This window comes from Gymnogyps californianus, chromosome 14 (genome assembly GCF_018139145.2).
Source record: "Gymnogyps californianus isolate 813 chromosome 14, ASM1813914v2, whole genome shotgun sequence".
Taxonomy (NCBI): Eukaryota; Metazoa; Chordata; class Aves; order Accipitriformes; family Cathartidae; genus Gymnogyps; species Gymnogyps californianus.
Window position 1 is genome coordinate 4,625,594 of NC_059484.1, and position 16,720 is coordinate 4,642,313.

Below are 16,720 nucleotides of genomic sequence, written 5' to 3' on the forward strand. Positions count from 1 at the left end.
TCTAGAGTAAGGGATTCTATGCTAGGCTTTCATGCCCCAAAAAAGTTCTGTGTCACCTTCCAGGGAAAAATCTCTGTATTCTGGGATCTGACTTAATGAAGCAGCTAAATTGCAACTACATTTGCAAGTAAGGTAGGCCGACTAACTGTAAAATAAAGACAACACAGCAATTGTTGTTTCACACCCCTAGAAGGGTGTATGCTAAACTTCACTGCATATGAAAGGCCGTGTGTTGGTAAACTCTTTGCAAATTCCTTAATTTTAAAATTATTCAAGAGGTCAGAATGTCTAGAGACTGTGAAGAATCAGTGAGACACTTATGTTTCAAGACCCTGCCACTGAAGGTTTGTTACATGCTTAATTACATTCTCACCCAAGGTAACATACTTGTTGCTATGTGTGCTTCCAATGCTTTCTTTGTCTGGTATGTCCCAAGCTTTTAGATTAATCTATGCAGTGACTATTTTCACTGTTTAATCTTTATTTTTAACTACTTAGAACATCAGTTGGATTAATCTGCAAAACCTGAAGTTTAGTAGTAAGAATTAATTGTTTAACTGGAAATTTAATATTTAATTGTGTCTTGGAATAGATCCATTTGGGGGGGGATATTAAAATATGATGCCAGAATCAGGCTGAAGAAACCTAACACCTCGTTATGACTTCTATATATTTGTATAATTTCTTATTGCAGATCCATAATAACTCTTCAGCTGAATAGAGTGCTTCTTCCAGGGATCTCCTCCAATGCTTGCAGTGCAGCCAGGGGTCTGTGCTTTATGTGTGTTGTCCTTCCCATTGTTTGGAAGGTTGATGGCAGCCTGAAAACTGCTGCAAGTTGTGAGCCAATCTGCCAGGTACTTTTGAAGAACTGCAGCTTGTGGTTTGTGGCCATGCTGAAAGCATTTAGCTGTGAGCTGGCAAGCTGATGGCTCTACGTGCCGCTAAGAATATAGCCCTCAGATGGCTCAGCTGCACCTGAGCCATAACAGCAACTTGCTGATGTTAGAAAGCCACCTGCAAAAAATCTAAGAAAAGTTTGCTTGAGTTAAAAATACAGTAAATTATTCTTCACACTGCTAATTCTGCTCATTCTGGTATTAGATATACCTGCCTTGTGGAAAAGACAGGAATGAAATTCATGCACTGGCAAGTCTGATGTGTTTGCACATCTTTATGAGTGTTTTCTCCATTCAGGCTGGTTTCCATCTTTGTAAAAGAGACTCCCATGTGTGGTGAGAAGAGAAAGAAAGGAACAGTAAGAAAAAGGATACCTATTGGTGTCTCAGTCAGTTTTGGCTTAGTCTCTAGTTGCTACTTTTAAGATAGCATTGTGAATATAGAATTAAGCTATAGCTCACTTTTCTCTTTCTCCCAAAATGTACATCATGTTTAGGGTAATATCTTCTCCACCTGACAGTAAATGGTATTTGTCAGACCTGTGGCTGACTTGGTCTCCCAGCAAAGTTGAGAAGCAAATGAACAATCAGGAGCACACAATAAAAATCTTAGTAATTTTTTTGTGTTCTACTAAATGTCATTCTGATTCACTGATTCGCTGTCTATTGGCAGCAATTACTGAGCTGATTTTATTTTTATTACATATTAATTTTTTTAGTGTATTTTTAATAAAAAATATTTTGGGTCTAAAATTTCAGGTGCTAGGGGATAGAAGGAGGATTGTATTCCTGTGCCAGGCTTGCACAGTAGCCAGGACACCTGCATGTCCTGCAACATAAGTGAGGGATGTAAGTAAACACACATTTTTAGAACTTGCAATGCCATAGGCAAATGTGCTAAAATTTGTCTCTGTTGGTAAAAGCATTGGAGATTTAAATGAAGTTCTTGAATTGACTTGGCTGAGTTTCCTGTGATTGTTTTTTTGTTTGGGGTTTTTGTTTGGTTTTGTTTGTTTTTTTCCCCAAAGCTGCTATTCTGGAAACATTGCAGTGCATGCTAGTGAGATGGGCAGAATGACAGGACGTAGAGGAAAGCGGCTGCAATAATGGAGTGTACCTAACCTGGCCAGGCTTTTCTGCAGGCTAACTCATTCATAGTACTGTTAGGAGTGCAGCAGTTGGTACATTCAGAACAAAAGCATCTTGGATCACGAACCTGACCAATATTCATATTTGTTGGTATGAGTTTGCTTTCCTGTCTTAAACAGAAAAAAATGAGAACTCTCAGGAAAGTAAAAGTTTCTGTGCTTTTTTATTAGAGTAAATGGAAATAAGGAACTCAAGAAATGAGATGCAATGCATTATGTATCTCCCCTCCCCTCCTCTTGGCTTCTTTCTGTAGGACCATTTGACTTCAGCTCTGGCATGGCAGGCAGACAATGGCATTAGCTAATTTGGCTCTGTGTAGTGGTGAACATGAATATGAATTAGAGACAAGTGCCTGAGCTCTCATACTGACTTTTGTTTAGCTGTTAATTTGTTCGAATGTTAATGTGCCACATGCACATAAGCCCAATTAGGTTTGAAAATGCTTATTTTCTTGTCATGGCTTCTAAAAATTGAAGCTTTGTTTTATTTTATAAGCTATTTTAATCTGTTTTATTTTGCTCAAAATAATAAAAGAGGATGTATAAACACATCCAAGGTTTAAAATTCAGTGGAACACTACACTGTGACCTTCTGACTCTTAAATTAAAAGTAAATGTAAAATTACTCTAATAAGAGTCTTATTTTGATATTTGCATTTAGTAGTACCATAACTAACAAGTGCACTGGGTGTGAGTGTTGAGATTTCTTTAAAGTTTTACTTTACATAAGTATTTTTACCTCTACAGCCAGAATAACCCTTAGTCTGGAGTGGGGATCTTTTTTACTTCTTTCCATGGGCATTTTGTAAAGCTTAGCTTCTGAACTCTTTCTTATATGCTATAGTATTATGCATTATTGATCAGCATTGATGATCCTGCTACTTCACAAAACTACCGAAGACGTTCATCTAACATCACAGAGCTTATAATCTAAACTTTGTATACAGATGATGCACTTGCTAAAGAAATGTTGTTTAGAAAAAGTGGAAACTGAAATGGAAATATACTGGATTCTGTGGGTATTAACTTAATATTTCAGCTTTTTGTAAATATTTTATTTGCAGAGGTTTTGCTTTTGATTCCCGATACAGGTGCTCACCTCAGTTACTTTGTTCAGAAAGAAGTCTGTGAGTCAGCCATTCGGATGTTGTTTTAGAGCCCAGTGAAATTCAGTGACTTGAATATTACCTCATATTTTGAAACTGCTATGTAAATGGACCTGCTAGACCTTTCAAAGTTCAGCCATCATTTCTGTCTAGTTTTGGGTGGAATATAAAAATCTATGTACGTTGCACGAAATTTTGTTGAAGTAGGAAATTGTGTGTGTCTTCTGAAGCTGAAATTAGGAAACAATTAGAAAAATTTAGTGGTCCTAGCATTCATTACTCACAAAAAACACTAACTGTAACAGCACATTAAAAGCCAACCTCCTAACTCTGCAATAGATAAAGAGAAATTATGTTACATTTGTTTAGAGAAAATGTAATGCTAGATGATCATTAATTTCTTGGGTAGCAGTTCAGTTCCTGCTAAACTACAAAAGTAATGAAAAATGAAGTTTCAAGTTTAGATTTTCATATCTAAGTGGTGTTATTTTATTTAGATTCATTTTATTTAGGCTCAGAAATGAGCTGATCTGGGAACTCTCCCACAGAGGTGATATACTTCCAATGACTGATGAAGAGTAAACTGACGTGGCGATACTCTGGGAAGGCCAGAGGGTACTGTAAATGGTCCGTCATCCTAAGTGTTTGTTTTTCAGTATGTTCAACTCACCATAATATTTTAAATGTTGAAAGACAGGGTGAGCCAGAATTTCAGCCAGCATCCAAGCCTCACATGGCTATTTGATTCATTGCTAGCATATTATTCCAGATTAAAAAGTTAGGGAATTAACCAGTTTAGTGAGACATAAGCAACAAAGTTTTGGCATGAGCTGGTTTATAACCATTTACCGTGTCCTATGTAGAGCATAGAAATTACATAAATACTATTTTTCCCAATTTGAAGTCTATTAAAATGTTTAGGTAAGGTGTAAAATTTTCAGAGGGAGCCTAATCTTCTTCCCTTTTACCAGGACCCATATAAGCTCCTAACTCACTTTCTGGTTTTGACAAATTTTATCAACTCGCAGAAATGACATGAGTAAATAGTTTAGCTGTGATTGAAATTCAGGTGTTCCTGTCATATATGATTTTGCTCTGATCGCTAGGTAACACGTCTTAGCATAATGGTGGTTTTGTCTGTTTTTCCCTTTAGTTCAATTTCTGAGGATACTATATGTGCATTTTTCCATTAAAAAAGGAAATATTTTTAATATTAAAACTGAATCATGGATGTCAAGTGGTATATATTTATGGTTGAATAAATATATACAGTGACTCTCATTTGTGTTATTAAATCTTTACTGATTTTTATAACTAAACTATACCTAAATTATTTTTGAGTTTCTGAATATACGTCTATTTCCAGTTCAGGCTAAATTTCTTTATATTAGCTAGTTGAAATGGTAACAGCAGCTGGTGAGGCCATAATATTTTAGCCAATGATGCCTGTGTCACATTTCATGCCAATTATTATATCGTAAGAGATTCAGTTATATGAAATTTTATCTACAACCAGCTTGTGCTCCCTGGCTTTTAAATTCAGTATCACTGAGCAGAATGCTGGGGTTTTGCATCAGACAGTGTGCCTTTCAGTGGTTAAAATAGTTCTAAAAAGGGTGGAAAAAAATCCCTCAACAGAATGAAAAATATTTCAGATACAGTTTTTGGATGATGTCCAGTTTCTACATTAAAAACGCTTTCCAACACCAGACGAACCCTAAATCATAACGACTCATTTAATACCATGTGCTCTCTGAAAAGAAAATGAGATCAGTAGTTAAATGAAATGCCCACAGATCCTGGGCATGGTGCACAAGATCAATAAAGATGATAATGGAGAGATGTAGGAGGACACTAAACTGGTCTGTTACTTAAGATTTATTTTGTCTTCCTGAATCTTTCAGAGTGCTCTATGGAAACAAGATCACAGAGATTCCCCAGGGCCTTTTTGATGATCTTGTGTCTCTGCAGCTGCTGTGAGTATGATCCCTTCCTTTTCTTTATTTTACAGACTAGCTAGATTTACTGTTTTTTCAACTTCTGACATTAATATAATCACCTTTTCCACTGAAAACTCACTGGGACGTGCTAGTCTGTTGTTTCTGTGTCAGGCAAGAGGGAGGCAAGGGCTGGGGAAAAAAAAAAAAGGAGGGTGCCAACAGTTTTATAGCACAGTGTGTATAATGGGTAATAGACACAGAGGATTTAAGTGTGGGGAGGAAATGAGAGACTCAGTGAAGTCCAAGAAGGGAAATTTGGTCACCAGCTGATGTGTGGGTGGGGATGCCATCTGATTGTTTTTACACATTTAGCGTTTGTGGTTGAATTTCTAGATCCTTGATGGCTACTGTGTTGCAAGTACCTGCACATGCAAGCAAAATGGCAATGTGGAAGATCTTATCATTGCGAGCCATGCTCAGTTCCATATTCTTGTTATGCCAAATGTGGCTTAGTTGCAAGAGAAATTATTTCAGAATATGTTGTGTATTTGAGTATTTTATGCCATGTGTGGTTTAACACACAGTCATGATCAGGGGTAAGATATATATCATATACTCTTCAGTATTTATTAATGTAGCATAAAAAATTTCCTAAGCCAAATGTGAAATTGCAAATTTCACTCACTCTTGTCTCCGTAATCACATTGGGAACCAGTAACTCCTTCAAAGAGAAGGAAATCAGCTACTGTTTCAGCCAGTCAGTAGAGGGAGTGGAAGTGAAGTGAGTTTAATATGTATTCCTAACGTTCTGATTACCATCATGAACGATGCACTCAGAAAGTAAAGATGATACATGATAAATTAATCAATTCTGGCTTATATTACACACAACCCTCCACCCCCACACAATAAATTATATAAAATATAAAATAAAAAGTAGCTCTTTTAGACGTGTTATTTTAAGCCTTTCTGACTGTCTTGACATAACCAGAAATAAGTATCTAAAAGTTCATGATTACCATTGGATGTGTCACTTTATGATTGCAATCTTTGCTGCACTTATATGCTATATAAAAATAATCATAGATTTAGATTAGAAATCCATGAGCAAAGCCAAAGAACTAAAATATTAAATAGTTGAAATTGCTCTATGTGTTAAGTGAAGGACTACTCAGACTTGTAATTTATCTATAAGATCTTAATTGCAAACATGGACCACCCTATTCTAGAGAAGGACAAGCAAGAGCGCATATGGTTTGGTTATGACAATCCTTGAGCTGCGATGGTGGGAAGCTGTTCATCTCCTGCACACAGCCAATTAGTTTGTCTTCACCTTTTGCATGTACTTTTTCTGGCAGCTCCTTTCCTCTCTCCTGTCCCATACCTCACCAGTTAGTACTTCAGTGTCTTCACGGCCAGCCTGCGCAATAAAAGACTGTGTATTTAGGGGGGAGGTAGTTTGCCATGTGTGAGAACAATAAGCATGAAAGTGCTTAGAAGCTGGGACTCAGTACGTGTTGATATAACCGGCATGTTAGTCATTGTCAGACTCAGGTTGTGTTCGGTACAATGAAGATGCTGCAAGCAAAAGGAGACCTAAAAACTTAACTTGTCACTGTCCTCTGAGAAAGAAACTATATTAAAAAAATCTGAGCTTTATCATAGTCCTCCCTCTGAAAATTTTATGGTTACAAGTTCAAAATGATACACAGTTGCTCTATCTAACCCAGGACACTACGGATAGGATCTTTCCCAGTAAAAAAAAAAATAAAATCACTCAACACGTGGCTCACAGTGTCCTATAAAAATGTGGGTCTAGAACTTTTCCATAAAGCATTAAGCAGGTTTCAACGCCTTTATACTATAGTCCTTGTGTGCATGTAGTGCAGGCTTTCAATGAATTACATATTTAAGCCCAGATGCAGTAATTTTCCAGTCTGAATTAGCTCAAGTGATGCCTTTTTGTTAAGGGGGCAAAATCTATATGCCAGAGAAGCATTAAAAGGTGTTGTACTTCAACCACTTAAACATTGTCAAGCTGCGAAGATGTAAGTAGGTTGCCCCGTTATGGGATTCCCAGAGTATTGTGGCTCTGGAGCCTTTCAGGATCTTCTTGAAAGTGTTTCAGTGTAGAGTAGCTTTTGGCAAGGAGAGCATTGAATTATCATGCTTTAAATGCAAACAAATGTCTTCACACTTTTCTGACCGTGGCTTTGAAGCAGCTATTATGGGATTGCGTGTAGTATTTTAATGGATACCAAAAAAATAAATGGCATTCATTGGTTTTAGACCTGCTGTTGAACAGTTGGAAGAGTGCCCTATGATTAGATCTAATTTAGCGTTCAATGGGCTCTACATTGGATTTCTGCTTATTAGTCTGGAGACACACGGATAAGAACGCTCTGATTAAGTTATCCTGGTAGCCCGTATAATTTCCTAAGCTTCAGCTGGAGCATTTTTGAAAATATACTGGCGTTATGGTAAAGCAGGACACAATCAGAAAAAGGGAGTCATGGGTCCTGTATAAAATCGAGATTGTGTTTAGAAGGAAAAAATAATTACTATGAAATAACATAGCAGATAATATTGTTATTTACTGTTTTGGGTAAGACTCATCAGGGTTTCTCAGACATGTCATTATCCTTCTGTTTAAATATACTGTCACAATATAGGCCCAGATTATTCCACTTTCATTCTCGCAGAATTGTTTTGTGTAAGTGCCTTACGTCTGCAGACGGTACCACTGATGTCAGAAACAGTGTAGCTAGGTACAGTAATGCTCAGCTCAGGCATGACAGCATCTTAAACTGCCCCATTTGACTTTGGTGTATGGGAAATGAAGAATTCAGAACAAGTTTTAGACCACCTGGCTAGCATTAGAATTCTGTATTTCTGTCATGTAAGACAGACGTGGGTAAGCCAATATTGTATTATATTTGGCAAGAAAATAACCAGGCATGGTTAGATAATAAGGTTTTTTTGTTGGTGTGGGGTGTTGTTTTTGTTAGGTTTTTTTTTAAACCCTATTGGTTTAATTTAAAATGTTGCATCTGAAGTCTTCATTATAATCAGCTATCTTAAGTAGTTAACATTCCCCACATAAATAATCACAATTGGATTTCTGTTAAATTGTAGATTTCATGAATCTTATGTCTTCCTAAATATGCAATTGTAACCAACACAGCAGCAAACATTATTATACAAGTCCAACTACACATCTGTTCTGTGGAACAGAAGCTTTTCTTGGACCATGTCATTTTCCTTACTCTGTTTCAAGTTGCCAGGAGAGAGGATGCTGGAAAGCTACTGTAGCTACTGTACCCCATCCTCATACATTCTTCTTTTCAGCAGGCTGGATCAAGTGTCTTCTGAGAATTTTAAGTCAATTTGGATTTGAGAGAGCTGTACTGTTTTCCAGAAAGGGATAACTGGAGTCTGATTCCCCCACCCCCCACTCCACCCCCAGTAAACTCAAACTTTCGTTTCATTGGGGCAACAATCTGTCCAAGCTGTGAAATAGTATTTGATTAATTATCATTGTTTATGTAATTTGCATTTGAATATCGAAAGAATGGAAAGAGTTTCAGTTTAAGGTGGACGTTTGCAAGTAACCATTAGCTGTGGCCAGTTTGAACTCCTGTCCAGGAGGCCTTAGACTAACCTTGGTCTGTCTAGAAACTGGAATATATTTCAGTGTCCTTCTCACCTGTCTTTCAGTTTTCCTGGAATGTGGACAAGCTCTTTCAGGAGCACTTGAGTTTGCCAAACTGTCTGCCAGTCACTGCACAGGGGGCACAACATAACACTGCGCAGCTCTTGCTTTTTCAGCAGCCCTGTGACAGATGAACCTGACGGTTGCTCTGCTTGCTCCCAAATGAGCAAACATGCAGAGCCAGTCTGCAGTGAAACAGTGAGTCGAGTGGCTCACGACAGTGAGCTGTGGATAATGGGCACCAAGTTTGTTAACCAGTATTTTTCATACCTAAGTAATACACTTTCCTCCCTGCAACCATATTAAAACAGACATTCTGGGAGCCTTTTTATTACAGTTATACACTGTGTGCTTCACAGTGCTCTATTTCCTGGAACAAGAAGGTATCATAAAATCTCTATGGTTTGAAGAGATTGGATAGCAAAACAATATAGCGGGATGAAATCTCATTTTTCAAATGTCTGGCAAGTATCAGTTTTCAATAAATCCTTTTCCTTGAGGAAATTTACTTTGCATAGTTACTAATCATACAAGTGCTCAGGCGTGTTGATCCTGAATCTTAAGGTTGAGATCCCCATGGCTTGCTGGACAAGAAAGAATCCCTATAGTGGACTCTGTTTTGATGTTGCTAGAAATAGACGTACTCCTGGGGTACATATATGTCGAAATCAGAGGTTTGTTGTATTTCTCTCTCATAAAACGAAACCAAAAGCTTACACCCTTCCTCTCTTTCTCCTAATGTCTGATCATTAGGGAAAACTCAACATTGTAGTTGGAAAAGACCAATAATCATATTGGTGCCTGGAGTTTGACATATTGACAGATAAAGTAACTTCAAAAGTGGTGAAAAATTAGACTTCCAGATCCAATCATCTAACCTGGGTTAAAATTGGAACTAGATCTAATATTTCCAACTTCAACTGACCTTTATTTAAAATAGACTTGTATGAAGTGACAAGTCATGTGTGTACTTTCAGAAACTGCTATTATCAGTTTTCCCAAAATTCAACCAGTCAAATTTTGCTTTGAGTGATTCTCCTTTTTAACCTGCTTTTTATATTGTTTCTCCTTGGATGAGTAGTGAGATACTTGGTACTCCCATGGCTCTTCTGGTGAGGTTGCTTGGAAAGTATCTCCATGGCAAATTTGCCAAGTTTGAAGTGCTTGTGTTGATTTGTAATTGTAAATTGAATCCCAGTACTTAAGAGCTTAAAATAGGATCTACCAATTATTTATTGTATACTTTTGGAGCTTGTTAGAATGTCAGAGAAAATCCAGTGAAGCACAAACCCATACAAAGTATTTTAAAAAAGAGAAATACATAATTACTCTAAAGAATATACATCAATTCCAATATTTTGTATTGTATACATTACATTGTTATATACATAACAATCATTAAACAGTGATGCAAACATTATATAAATGCCAGAGTAAAGAAATTTCAGTTTTCCATTTCCAAGTCCTTTATAGCACAGTAGTCTCTCCTCCTCCCTATAGCAATCTTCTGAGCTTTAAGTAATGTATAATATCTTATTGTTCCATGGAATTCTTCATTTTTTTTCATGGAGAAGAGACAACAGGCATTAAAAAAAGAGACCACCTGACTAGAAGTAAGAGGAAACATTTTCACAATGACAAGCCAAGCAGTGGAGCAGGCTGCCCAGAAGGTTGTGCATTCTCTGTCCTTGAAGATTTTAAAGACCAAACTGAATAAAACTCCAAGCAACCTGGTCTGACCTTTATAGCTCACCCTGTTTTGGGCAGTCTAACAGGACAAGAAACCTCTCAAGCTTCCTGCAATTCTGAATTATCCTGTGATCTGGTGAAATAATTATTTTTCAGATAAAGCAAATATCTGCATTAAATATCTATAAATTGGTCATGCTTTGAGTGGGGTTCAGACCAGATGACCTCTGGAGGTCCTTTGCAACCTGTGTCATTTCTGGGTTCTGAGATTCTAAATTCTTAGCAAAATCACATATGAACTTTTCCCTTGATTAAGCAAAATATTGCTGGCTACAGCAGAGATACTATGCAACCCTCATCCTTCTAGTCCAGAACAGAATACTCTCTGCACAGACCTGTTTAATAGCTTTAGAATTGTTTTCAAGCCATTTGCCTCAAGCTTTTTTCCTTCAGATTTCTGCATTTAGGCTGCTATTGTGATAATATTACTAAACTCAATAACTGCTGTTAAAGTGAGGTAGCAGCATCTGCCAGACACAGAAATACAATTACAGTCAAGCACTAATGAAAGACTGCAACAGCATCTGCCTTTTCTGTGTCACTTCTGTAGCCTGTCTGCATGCAGCTTCCCAAAACAACCGCTAGTTCATGCGTCAGTGTGTAATTCATTAGCTCTTCTGACGCCACTGCTCCAAGCTGGACTCACCTGACAGAAACTTTCTAGTTATTGTTACACAAGAAACTAACTTCCTGATAGCGCAGGAAGTTGAGAAAATGTGTTTGTTCTGTTGTGCATCTGAATTATCATGTGGTTATCTAAAATCAGCTATGACCTTATCTGCAGGCGTAAGTTAGAGAATATTGAATTTTGAATAACAGAAGTCCAGATGCTATGACAACACATGCTTATAATTCTCCAGGTAGTAACACAAGTACCGCAGGCTTGTTTTGTGGATGGTGTTCAACTGAAGTTGCAGTCTTTTGGATCAGAAATGAAAGGAGGGCTTTAAAATCTCTCCAAAACAGGACTGTCGGACTGTGCTCTGTGCTTCCTTCTTGACTCATTATCAGCTCGTGACTTTTCCATTTTAATTTATGTTGAATAAATTTGTCATCACCATCACCATCATTCAGTTTCCTGAACATGGAGAAACACTTGAAGCTGGTTCAAGCAAGCATGATGATGATTGCACACTGGTTATTATCAATTGAAACACTGACAGACTCTTCAGTGGTCAGTCATCACATTAGAAAATTTAAATTTTAGTAGATGTCTAAATATCTTGACACAGCGAGAGGCAATCACATTGCTCCCCTACACTCCAGGCCATTTTAAAACGTTCCTGGAACCTAATATAATTATTTTGCCAATAAGTAAGCAGGGGCACACACAGTTCCGTCATTAGATGTTGCTTGTCATTGACTGCTGGGATGACGGAGTATGTGACTAGATACTTCCATATTGGCACTTCAGCTCTTCTCCCGTGATGAGTTGTGTTCAAGATGACGCTTGATTCCCTATAAATTTCAAGAGAAAATGCTGGAAAAAACATGCCAAAAAGTTTTTTGACTTTTTGTAACAGGTGTTGTGTATCCTAAGGGATGTTTTCTGCCAAGAGTCTTTTCTTTGCTGCCCTATAGTGCCTTTGAATGTAGGTGAAGCCTTTGACTATTGATATTCTATAAAAGTCATGTGTATTCAATTTGTATTCTGCTGTTACCCATGCGAAACTGGTACCTAGTTCTCCTCTCTTCCATACAAGTCTCCTATGCATTTTACATCTGCCTTTTTCTGGTGAGTTCTCGTTTTCCCCAGTGGAGTCTGGCATGTGGGATGTGCCAGCCAGTTCATGGGATGCCAAACATTTTCATTCTCATCATGTTGTCGTCGCTGTCAAAACACAAAGCTAGTGAAAAAGAAAGAGAACTTTTCCAGTGGCTCTGTGCAGCTTTTCTCCCTGACACTTTCCTTTTGGCTCATTAATGTACCTAGGATGATTTCTGGTCCATCCTGTAGCAACAGAAATCAACTTGCAGTCTCCAGCATGTGTTAAGGTTACTAGGCTGCTGTTTCATTCTCCAAGTTATGTAGTTATTTGCTGATAGTTTGATTGCTTGACTTCACTGAGCTGACAATACAAACATTGCTAAGGGTAAAAGCCATATAAACATCCCCATTTGCTCTTAGAAAACAATTTTTTCAATCATTTTGGGTTTGGAGTTCAAAATGTTATTTAAATGTTAATCACTTGAAACTGTGCTTGGGCATATAATTCAATTATGGGACCATCTTAATTATGCAGATGGTGCTTATGAGCATCTGATACAATTACAGTGCCAATTCAGTACACATTCGTTCAAAGGGCTTAGCCGAAACACGTTATTATTTCAATGTGTGTGGACAAATTCACTTTTTCAGGAAATGGTTTCATGGAATTGTAATACTGCTCTGCTCTGCTCATTGCTTTCAATGGCGTGTAAACCACAAGGTCTTTAACCATCCTCCTGTATTCTGTGGTGGTCCTAGGCTTGCAAGAGATTTCTTCATGTTTTTAACATATCCAGAGGGATGAAAATGGAGACTTAATAACCCACCATACCTCTGGGTAGCAGGCGGGTTTAGTTCTACTTGTATTTTTAACCTCCTTGTGAATGCAGCACCGCATCTGGAGGCCGTGTGTAAATCTCATCCAATCAAGCTGATAACAAAATAGGAAAATTAGTGGAATTTACTTTCACGATAAATTGGTGCAAAATAAATACCATGTAACTCTTGCTAAAGTAAGACTCAGCTTATAATATTGTCCCTTCTTTTGGTGTGAGTCCAATGAAAGGAGCCCTTAATATGTTTTACAGTATGGTTCAGTGTTTAAGGAAGATCAGTGTTTCTGCTTCCTAGAATATGTTTTTCTCATCTGCCTTTGTGTTAGTTTAAAAAAAAAATTCTTATAACCACTTTTAACTCCGTGTGAGGCCAACCTTGTATACCTAATTAATAATTAGATGCCATTAGAGGAGCTGTGATAGGGAAGAAAGATTAAGCAAAGAATTGGAATTTATATAGGGGAATATCCATAGAGGAGATATTTTAAAATAACTGAGAGTTTTGAAAGGAATATAAACCTTAATGCTTCTGGCCGAAAGTCATCCTCTACCTCTCAGTAAGTAGGAGGAAAAAATTTTTAGGGATGATTTATTCTGCTTTCTCACAGTTTTTCACTTCCCCCCCGCCCCGGTTCTGATCAGAAATAGGACATTAATCTATCTCATGATCCACGGAGTATGGCCACATCTGTATTACTGTTGAGCATACTGTCTGTGCTCTTTAGATTTAGGTACTGCACATATATTGCATAGGTGATATACGGAAGAGGTGTTATCACCTCAGAAGAGCTGTGTAGTACCTGAATTCCCTCTTCTAAACAGTCTGCACAAGCACTTTCTAGTTCCAAATGACTTTCTCTGATGCTTAAAGGAGAGAGTGTGCCTCTGTATTTGTGGCTATATATAGGATCGGTTTCTCTCATTTTTGGTATTTGGCTCTTACAGAAATGTCACAGATTATATCACCATGAATCTAGTCGTTGAAAATTCATGCCAGGAAAACTTGTCACATTGTAAATTCTAATTTCCAGCATTGGTTTCATGCATGTTTTGTAGAAACTAATCAGAGAATGAATTCGAATCCTGTGTATTCACTGCAGTTCTAGGTCAGCTTTGCTCTGAGGGTTTATTAAGTGTGATCAAAGGTGGTTAGACTTCAAGCTCACTCTTTGCAGAGGAGTGAATAGCATCTGCACAATGCAGCTCTGCTGCGTGTGCACTTCTTAAGCATCACAAAAAGAAAGACATGTTGGTTGTCCACATATACAAATACAACTGTAGTTCAGTTGTAAATTCTCTTATTACTGAGATTATTTTCATTTTTGCTTTGTGCTTTGTTACAAGTACTGCTTGCAACATAAAATATTACTATAATATTAGGAAAAAATTAGCATCTAGCAAAATAAGTTGAAGTACATACTTGCTTGCAGTTTTCTTCCTGTATAACTTAGGTACCAAGCCTCTGTCATGGAACGACCAATCTAAGCTAACGTGCATTACCTAAAAACAATGTGGGACCAGTGCACAAGGACGGGAGGTAGAAACCCAAGGATTTGTAATGCTTAAGTGCATGTCTGGGGATATTGTTCAAAACTCAGTAGCTGATTCTGCCTTCTAATAACTTGTTAACCTGTTCTTTATGGAAAAGATAATGTGCAAGCTTGAAAGAGAAATGCATAATGCACGAAAACCAAGAGAGAATGAAGATTGCTTTGGCTGGGACATATGAATGGCTATAAGAAGGAAGTAGTAGGAGATGACATTAATGTTTGCTGTTGGAGCAAAATCTCAGAAGTCGAATGCATGGGAGGAACTGTTCCTGCAGCCTAATATGAAAATTACCCTGTTACTTCTGGTGGAGTCAACAGGAGTGTGGATTAGGTGTCACATAATTATCAGTCACAGAAATACAGATTCCAGAGGGGTCATAGTAGTGCTGCTTATGATTTCATAAAATTATTTTAGCTATTAGTTCATGCAAAAATTTAACCTCATTTATCCGTCATTGCTATCTATGGGGCTTTCTCTTATCTAATGTCAAACTTAATTTTCCACAACATATAAAGAAGAAAATTCAGGTAAATCGATACTGACTTTTCTGTAGGCTAGAAAGGCGAGTTCTGCTCTGACGCCTTCTCATCCCAAGGGACTGCATTCCTGTTCTCCTTGAGAAAAGGGCTCTACTCAAGTATGCGTCCATCTTTTATGTATCACAATTACTGTAGCCATTTAATGCAGTAATGAGGCTCTGCCAAAATGACAGTAGGAGCAGAGAGCTGTAATGAGTGTACAATGTTCCAAAGGTTTCAGCAATGCAAAGGCAGGGTGCTACGCAGAGGAAGCGCCTTCTGAAGTTATTTTTTGGAGCAAAAGAAAAGCATCACGTGCAGCTAACAAGCGTACATTTCTTCCCTGATAGGTTGCCCTGTTGTCTATAGTGGCGTATGTGCAGTTTGTTGAAAATGGAAGCTTCCTGTGCTGTTAGAGGTGTGTTTAAGATGGTGTATTTGCTTGCTGAGGAATGGAGGATGTCTTTTCCTTTTTACCTATTGTCATGGTTTAACCCCAGTCAGCAACTAAGCACCACGCAGCCAGGACACCTATAAACACATTTGTCTTCTGGCTTAGTATTAGTATGGTGCCTCAGAGAGCGCCAGAATGTTGCGGTATTAAGCCTTTCAAACTCATTGACAAAGTAGCAAGAATTTTGTGACCAAGAGAACTGAGTTAACAGCTTGTATTGTTTGCAGTGTACCATTTTTCTCAGGCTGATAGTAGTCAAAAGATGTGGATTTTGTCTTCTGTGAGAAGAATAGGTCATTTCCTGCCTATTTTCCTTCTAAGTGTAAAATACTACATATGCAGATGACAATGACAATGTAAGTGGTCTTGTGTTTGATTGTCTCAGGAGATCCAGCTTGTTGTTGGGATTGTATATACTTGTTACACCTGACAGAACTCTGGCTGGATAATCTAAGAGAATTTGCACAAGTACTGTCCAAGATTTTCTGGCTGAACTAATCAGTTCTGCCAACTGGCTGCTGTGTAGATGTGCAAAATATATTAAAAAAAAAAAAAAAAAAAGGATGTAAATTGCTTTTGTGCTGCTTTTCCACAACTGCACAGGCATCTGGTGTAACTGGAATGGAGTAGGCTCATAGAATTTTAGGACAATGGAGGCTGGAAGGGACCTCAGGTGATCACTAGCCGATGAGACTGGAGAACCCTTGCTCAAAGCAGAGCCACCTTATTAGGTCGGAGCAGGTTGCTCATGGCTTTATCTGGTATCGTCTTGAAAACCTCCAACGATGGAGACTGCACAATTCCTCTGAGCAACCTGGTCCACTGCTTGACTAGCCTTAGGTATGAAGTGAGCTTGCCTTTCAGTAAGTTTTAGTCCAGACCCTACAATTCTCTCTTCTTGTCTCTGAGGAGAATCACGTTTTCTTTCCTTCCATGATCAAATTAACCCTGCACTGCTTATCAAAAGATGTCAAACTTCCAGAATTTCAGTTAGACTTAAGACAGCTGCTGGTAGAGAAAATTGGGAGAAAAGGTTCTTCTCATTGTGGATTTTGTGTACGAGTGTGTGCATGGAATAGCAAGGTGGGGAGTATTTGCC

The 16,720-nt window shown here is 37.9% G+C and overlaps 1 protein-coding gene across 3 annotated transcripts in view; it reads left to right on the forward strand.

The window, feature by feature from the left end:
* The window catches only part of SLIT3 (slit guidance ligand 3), a 537,095-nt gene that overhangs the window by 373,862 nt on the left and 146,513 nt on the right, over positions 1-16,720 (forward strand). For all 3 annotated transcript variants that reach the window (XM_050905039.1, XM_050905038.1, XM_050905037.1), the window contains one exon: positions 5,058-5,129. In XM_050905039.1, the coding sequence (XP_050760996.1) occupies positions 5,058-5,129 (72 nt within the window). The remainder of the gene's footprint in view (positions 1-5,057; positions 5,130-16,720) is intronic.